This window comes from Cydia strobilella, chromosome 6, assembly GCF_947568885.1.
Source record: "Cydia strobilella chromosome 6, ilCydStro3.1, whole genome shotgun sequence".
NCBI classification, from domain to species: domain Eukaryota; kingdom Metazoa; phylum Arthropoda; class Insecta; order Lepidoptera; family Tortricidae; genus Cydia; species Cydia strobilella.
The window spans coordinates 6,507,018-6,515,208 of NC_086046.1; the positions used below are offsets into that span (position 1 = coordinate 6,507,018).

Here is an 8,191-nt window from a genome sequence, read left to right on the forward strand (position 1 = left end):
GCAAAAATCGCTGATCATAATAAAGTGGCACCTGACATTGTGCCACTCTTTCTTCTCACGAATTCCACAATGCAAACAAGTATATTGTTTACTCGGGCGATTGTGAAACTGTACATTTGCAGTTATTGTCAAAATATAATTTGGACGTTAAGCAATAATATCAAATTTCATGTCACTGTCACAAAGTTATTGTTCTGAACACGGAATCTGCATTAACAGCAATGAAAAAAACCGGCCAAGTGCGAGTCGGGCTCGCGCAAGAAGGGTTCCATATATATTTTATTCTGTTTTTAGTATTTGTTGTTATAGCGGCAACAGAAATACATCATCTGAAAATTTCAACTGTCTATCTATCACGGTTCATGAGATACAGACAGACAGACAGACGGACGTACATCGGAGTCTTAGTAATAGGGTCCCGTTTTTACGCTTTGGGTACGGAACCCTAAAAGCAATGGCTCAGCCGCAAAAAAAACTGATTAGGTAGGTATATCATTGTTATAAGATCTGATAGTTCTTTTATTTGAACGAGCGAAGTGTGAAAGTGACGCATATTATCTTAATCGATTCGGTAATAATTTCGAAATGATTACATATTATGAGATATAACCGCCGCAAAATAAATAAGTGTGATAATAACTACCTAATGTAATTCGCAAAACAGGAAGCAAATGGCGCACAACGGAATTCAGTTAGGTGCAGGCGCTGCGCATAGGTTCTTGACATTTTGTGAGAATAACACGCGAAAACGTTTTGATTGTAGAATGCTCCGAGGCCGCCGGGTTGCAGGATTACATTTAGCATTTGATTTCAATAGAGACTTGGGTGGGCCGCTACTTTAATGATACCGACGTGTGCTAACATGAATCAATGCCCTATGTATTGAATAAACAAATAAATAAGCGTATATTGCAATCGGCTATCTAAATGGTCAATATGTTGGAAACTAGCTTTTGCCATTTACGCAAAACCTTAATTGCAAAGTACAATTTGTCTGAGGTAAGCCGAACCTCAGAAATTAAACTGCAGTTTTGAAATAGGCCTATTTTTTTAGAGCGTAAGTAACTTACAGGACTTGATTAGGGTTAGATATGGTTTTTGCGTCCCCTACCTTGAAAGCCTATTCGCTTAGTTTAAATTGAATCAAAGACGTCTGGGATTAAATTGAATCAAAGACGCGCTATTTGCAATACATATACTATAATGCAATAAATGCTACTTTATTAACCAATTTAGCCTGAGAATTTACGATTATTTTGACCAATCGAATGCATTTCATTATTCCATGGGAATCAGAAAAAGTGTAAGCAAATCAATGCTTATCACCATTTCAAAAGTCATTACGATCGCATAGACGGACAGACACTAACCAGACAGACACGTCATGCGAATTGATGGACAGACGGCGACCCTAACAAAGAGGTAGAAAGCGGAATGAAGTATTTAGGCGGACCGTTTCGCGTTAGAAGCGATATTATAAAGGCAAACTAGGAACCAGGTGTTAATGATTCAGCTAGTTAGCTACCTATTATCAACCGTCGAAACATACCGGCCATTCCGAGGAAACTATATCGGGTCTAAGTTGCGATCTATTTATTGAGTATTTGCAAATAGCGCAAATGGAAATAGCGCGTATTTAACTTATCAGATAAAGTAGTTACAGTAAAGTAAATTGGCTCGCTAATAAACAGTCCTATTGCATATTATTCGTAGATGTAGTATATAGTCGTAGTCCAAATCTTATTCTACGACCATTTATTCTCGCGAATCCCAAAAGTTTGATCGGACTTACCAGTCAGACAATACTAGGAACTAATTTAAAACAAAGTAGTTGAAGTAGTTTCGACGAATAGCAATTGCCATTAATAAAATATTTACGCTTGAATGATCCAATCTATCTAATCCCTACAAGCTTAGGTTGATAATGTTGATATCGTGCCTACACCATCATACAAGAATGTAAAATTTAAGGCTATATAGTCCGCCATTAGAGTTATTATAAGGCATGCAAACCACGATAACTTAGGATTAAACAATATACCTTACTTATTTGCTTTGCTATCAAAGCGGCTTCTTAAGCACACATATATTATTCCGTATATAGTCTACCAAACGTCGATTGAGGATGCAATTAAAGTTTAAATCTACAGAACGAAGTGCACTTGCAATAAAACGTAATAAATAGGTCGATAGCTAATTCAATCAATTGTCTTGAGAAGCTCAGCCTAATCTTCGCAGGGCAACGGTTCGCAAATAAGGTCAACAAGGCAAAAGGGTCGGTTTGGATGAATTGGAGGGTCTCGAATCGACGATTCGTTAAGTAGGTATTTCCTTAGGACACGAACGAATATATTTTACGTCTATTTGTTTGTTACCGTAACTAAACAGGGTTTTCATAGCTCATCAATATGTAAATTCGGCCGTCATTATCAGTATTATCACTAATTTTTATTCTCATTTATGTTTATCATGAATATCTAGAACATTGACTAACTTCTGACTTCTAAGCATCTATACATTTTACACTCCTTAATGACCTTTTTAGGATTCCGTACCCAAAGGGTAAAAACGGGACCCTATTACTAAGACTTCGCTGTCCGTCTGTCTGTCTGTCACCAGGCTGTAACTCATGAACCGTGATAGCTGACAGGTGAAATTTTCACAGATGATGTATTTCTGTTGCCGCTATAAAAACAAATACTAAAAAGTACGGAAACCTCGGTGCGCGACTCCGACTCGCACTTGGCCGTTTTTTTGTTTTGTTATAAATATCATAATACAGTATAAGGTATCCATAATTTTCACAAATAACGATACCACAAGAAAACACAAAAAATTAACTGATGCGCTGTAACGGCTCTGCAAACTAGTTATGCCAGTTATTTGCCTCAAAATGTAAATAAAAAGACTGGTCATGGCAGTGTATTAAGTAATCAACATGCCAAGATTGTCAAGCCTATTTCGGTCAGTTTTTATTGACATTTAGATAGCAGAACTAATCAGAAAAAGTGCTTGGCTCGTGATCGAGCGGCGATAATAGAGCGGATGGATAAACCGGCGCGGCGCCGGCGCAGAGACGCGTTCTCGTAGCTTACGGAACACTAACCTCAAAGAAACCACTGTAATTGTGACTCGCGGCCCATAATTAATATGAATTATGGATAACCAAATCCTTGTTTCGGTATCTTTTGAGTAACAGGCGAGCAGGTTGTGGTTTTAAGTGTATCAAATTTAAATTTAATGACATAGCAAAGTTATTATTCCAACAACTAGAAAATTAAGTACGCCACTAGTGAAGGTTCTGCAGCAAGCTTCTTCATTTAGGTCAATTAATCTAACTATTATAGCTGCTGTGTTCGGAAAGTAAGACTGAAAACGAAAAAATCGCGAATGTTTTGATTTCTTTTTAATTATTAAAAATTTTTGTAATTCACTTATGATAAGGTTCATTACAAACCACCAGGTATGAATAGGTACGATACTAAACGAATCACGGTACAAAGGCCCAATGATTTTCAAAACTTATAAGGGGCGAGGATTGAAAGCATGACAATTAAAATATAATTATGGGACACTTTATTGATCTAATATTAGAAACTCCACCGCGAAAAACAAAAATCGAAAATTCTTTATCTGCCTCTCGCTGTTGCATGTTCGAGCGATAGAGGCAGATAACGAAATTTCGATTTTCGTTTTTCGCGGTAGGCCCTCGGAGCTTAAATATATACCGGTTTGACCGAGTCGAACACTTAAGTGTCAGCAACAACAGCCCGGTCAGTCACGCACGCGGGAGAAAGTGAATCACGAACAATAGAATGGACGAAGACAAATCGGAGGTCCATGACCAAAACACGAATAAGCCATTTCGGGCTCACTTACTAAGCACACAGGACATCCTTGACACGTATCTAAATAAACACTGTGAGACTAATTAATGTCATTTGTTTTTATGTCTTACCTACTTCGGAAAATGGCGGGTTGCTATTCAATTATGTAGTTAACATGTCTTTATGACGCATAAAGACAATTACCAACTATTGACGTGTAATTAATGAAATGAAGCCCTAGACCACCATGATACTGGGTATCAGGTACATATTTAGATATAGGATAAATTCGGCAACGGGAATCTGGAAAATCGCTAATTCCTACTAAAGAACCCACCCCTTTCGAATATTTAATGCCAACGAGAAGTTTTGAACAAATTTAAATGTAAAACAAACAAATCATAAGAATTTTCTTAATTTGTTAACGTTACTAATTTCCATTCACCATTGCAGGGGTAATATTTATGCTGATTGTACTTTTAAAACAATTACAAAAATGAAACGTTCACATGTAATTGTTTAATAAGTTTATGTGTATAAATCGTTTCCTCATAGCTTGTTTCAAAATAACGGTATTTGTACTATAATAAGTACGCCGTACGTAAATCATTCCGTAGTACTCGAAGGTCGTGCTAAGAACCGGTATTCAGATTCACTTAACTATAACAGGATTTAAGTTTTTGTTGGGAAGGCCCGTTAGCTGATATAAAAACTCAAAACAACTTGCGTTTAGACATTCGGCGCTATTATAATGCGAAAGTTTTGATATAACAACTTAACTGAGAGCGTTCGTTGCTAGGACGAACTTTCAAGTTTTAACAATGTTGGTTCTGGTACCCTAGATGATTCCTTTTTAAGTTACCTGTTTCACTTGGTAAAAACCTGATCACAATATGAAGTTTTCCCCACTTTTTAGAAGGTCAAATAACACTCGCTTGGCAAAACCTAGGACTAAAATTTCCATATTAGGTCTGCAATTTTCGCACCACCAACGGGAACATTAGGTTCTTTTAAAGATAGCAAAATGTTTGGTCTTCTTGGTTTAACATGGAAAAGTTTATAGGAAGAACCAATACCGATTGTGTCGTGTAGTAGGTTCGACATAAACTATTCCTCCCTCTCACCAGTCCGATTGCTAGATGTGCTAGTAAGGGTTGTAGATGTTGCTTGGTTCCGGACATAAATGTGATCGTGCTATCTGGTCAGGAACCTAGAAACTAACTAGCCACGCCACCACAGTAAAAGGTAAAAGAATACCTATCACGTAACAACTATAGCCATTTATAGCCTAAGCCACCTTAAGCTTAATATTCCCACTGCTTACAGTGCTCTGATGGGTTAAACGTTGAAAAGAACTAGTGTAATTGTGACCTCGCGAGCCGTTACAGGTATGGGTTAAGTTAATGGGTTAGGTGTAGGTAGTTGTACTGGTTTTTCTTAACGCACGATTCGGCAACCGACTGGAATATCACTCCTTGTTGACTGTGGTACGGTGAAATCGAGTTATTGCCGCTAACGAACGGCCGCACGATCGAAACAGACTTCTTTCAGGCGAAACTAACCAGTAGCCACGTCATTGTTACACCACGTTTATGGTATGGAAATAACATGCTTATATGAATGAACTGTATTATATCTTATCGCAAAAAACGCGTTAATATGTAGCTTAATAAATAGTAATACAAAATCGCATTTGATTTGCTTTGAACTTAAAGCGGACAGGCACTGTAGGGCATGTTACGCACGAATGAAATTCATGTAGGAGAATTCAATAAAAGCATGTGGTCATACGTAGCATGTTCGTGACGCTCGGGCATCGTCATGGGCGCGTGACGGGTGGGCTTTTATGCATTTGCATGTAAACTTTCCGATTGATATGATGATTATGTCGACCAATATATTCCTACATGCAATGTTTCTGTTTCAGCTAAATGTTACGAAAGTCATAGCTTTAATAATCTCCACTCGCTATTAGGCTCCGAAACGCGCGACTAAAAATACGTGAGTTAAACCGTGTAATTAGTTTAATGTTACGAGAATGTTTTATTTGTACAAACTGTACAAATTGATAAAGTAGGCACTACCGGTATCATACCAAAGAACGTTATAGGTACCTACAATGGCTACAATAAATTAAACTAACGCTAACACAGGTTAAAGTTGGTACATAGTAGGTAGGATTTGAATACATCACTCTAGAGATAGATTTTAACCATCTCATTAATTTAACTATGCTGTAAAAATATGGCTACAAAATGATGTCTGATAAATATCAATTAGAAACTGCAATTAAGCATCCAATTTCAAATCAGCCTTGCATGTTTAATGGCCACAGTTACTCATCAAACTCAAGCACAGCCAAACACGATCGACGCAAATTTTAAAGTCAAGAAACTTGTTTCGTATTATCTGTTCCCAAGGTTGTTTTATCATCGAAATTTAATAAAATTTCAATATTACGAGAGCTGAGGTCACCTGCAGCTCATGGGTTAAAAATAGTGATGACCTAACACTGCCTACATTTCAAGTAAACAAATTAAGATTCTATTAAATAAAGTTATCTCTTCAAGAACATAGGTATTTATCTTATCATTTTACTCCAGCAGGAATAGATAATCTCCTAAAATGAGTGGTATGGGCTTGAACATTAGCTCTGTTTTGACAACAAGTGCATACTATTGTTTTATCAAAACATGTGCCTGTGAAACTGGGGCAATGTACTGGAACATTAAACTTAAGCATATTCCACAGTATTTTGCTGAAAATTTAGATAAGTACTGCTTTTTTTTTTATAAAAATAAAAGCTGGAAAATTCCAACAATATGTCAAGTCAAAACCCATTGTTGATCTCCCGTGTCTTTCATTTTGAAATATGTAAGATAAAATGGGGAAATGATTTGTATATTAACCTATTTTGGAGAATATGTAATCTGACCTAAAGACTTTGTGACCTATTAAATTGATTGAAGATAATAAGAGCATGGGAACAATGGATAAAGTCAAATCAATTAACATTGTTAACGACAGTCATTATCTAAACTCGAACTCTGCCAATAATTGCTTAATGCCTCTAATGAATGAATGTACACAAAGGCATGAGAATAAGCACATCAACTAATAATTAGAGACTAAAATAATTAGCACCAAAAGCAACAGTTGGTGTCAATTGCAGTTTGCTTGGTCTCTTAGATTTTTTCTAAGATCTAGATTTCATAAACATGCTTAATCTAAAAATGATGTTTAAGAAATGAAATTAGGTATTGCATAACACTCACCTGTCCTTGGAGAGATGGGGACTGCTGGTTTTGGTGCTGAGTTGGAACACAGCCTGCCAATCTTGCTGGGAGGCTTGAGTCCTGAAGGTTTTGGCAGGCTCGAGGGTCTGGTAGATTCTGCAGACTTGACTGAAGCTGCAGGTGTGCTCTGAGATGCTGTGGAGCCGGGGGGCGATGCATCTCCTACTAGCGACGTCGATGACACGGCCGGCTGCAGCGCCGCGTCACTCGCCGTCGTCTCTTGCGGTTCGCTCATTTTTGATTCACTTTATTGATGCACTTCGATTTTTTTAATATTGTTCATGAACCTATCTTATCAATCGCCCGCATGTTAAGTTTTCACTGCAAATACCGTAATTTAAATAATATATGCGACGCGACAACGATAAACATGCGAATGCTAAAAATAAAGCAAGTTCCCGCGCAATAGGAGAGGACACGCAATATGGATCACGGCCAATGCTGGTTATTGTAAATATAGGACGTTACTTTAAGAACTGGTGTAATATCTTAGGTTTCTTAAGGAATATTTAAGAGTACTCAAAACCTAAAATAAAGTGATGTAAACATCACACGACCGCTTAAATAAATAAATAATAGAAAACAATACCGTGTTATGTATTTAATATACACAAAGTCGTTAGCTCATCTTGAACAAGCTAGCATAATAGAGAAAATGTAACGGCATACCTTGAGGAACTGGAGCACAAAAGTGCTTTCCACTACCTAGAAAAAATCGCGAGATTTTTACCGCTCGTTGAAATGAAACCCAGCTGAGCTTGACAGTGTTATCAATAGCACTAGCACTGCACAAACATATTATTTAATCCGTAAAATAATTCTTTTCACATGCTTAAATGTAGTTTGGCACTAAGAGTCAATTATTCCGAAGTTAAGAACCAAGTAGGTAAATATTTATGAACCCATTATTTTAATACCACGACAACAAATATAAGCGATTTGCTGTTCCACCGTCTCCGTCACCGAACGAACGTTCAAAATTACCACAGATAAACTTTCTCCGTAGTGCTCCTCCGTAGTCATGTTCTTAAATATTACTCCAGTAACAGTTAAAAACGCGGTAATTGA

General features: G+C 37.2%; 1 protein-coding gene across 1 annotated transcript in view; it reads right to left on the reverse strand.

The window, feature by feature from the left end:
* Positions 1–7,743, reverse strand: part of LOC134742326 (CAP-Gly domain-containing linker protein 1) — a 63,597-nt gene extending 55,854 nt beyond the window's left edge. The window contains exon 1 of the mRNA XM_063675375.1: positions 7,103–7,743. Coding sequence (XP_063531445.1) covers positions 7,103–7,358 — 256 coding nt within the window. The 5' untranslated portion in view covers positions 7,359–7,743. The remainder of the gene's footprint in view (positions 1–7,102) is intronic.
* Between the last annotated feature and the right edge of the window lie 448 nt (positions 7,744–8,191).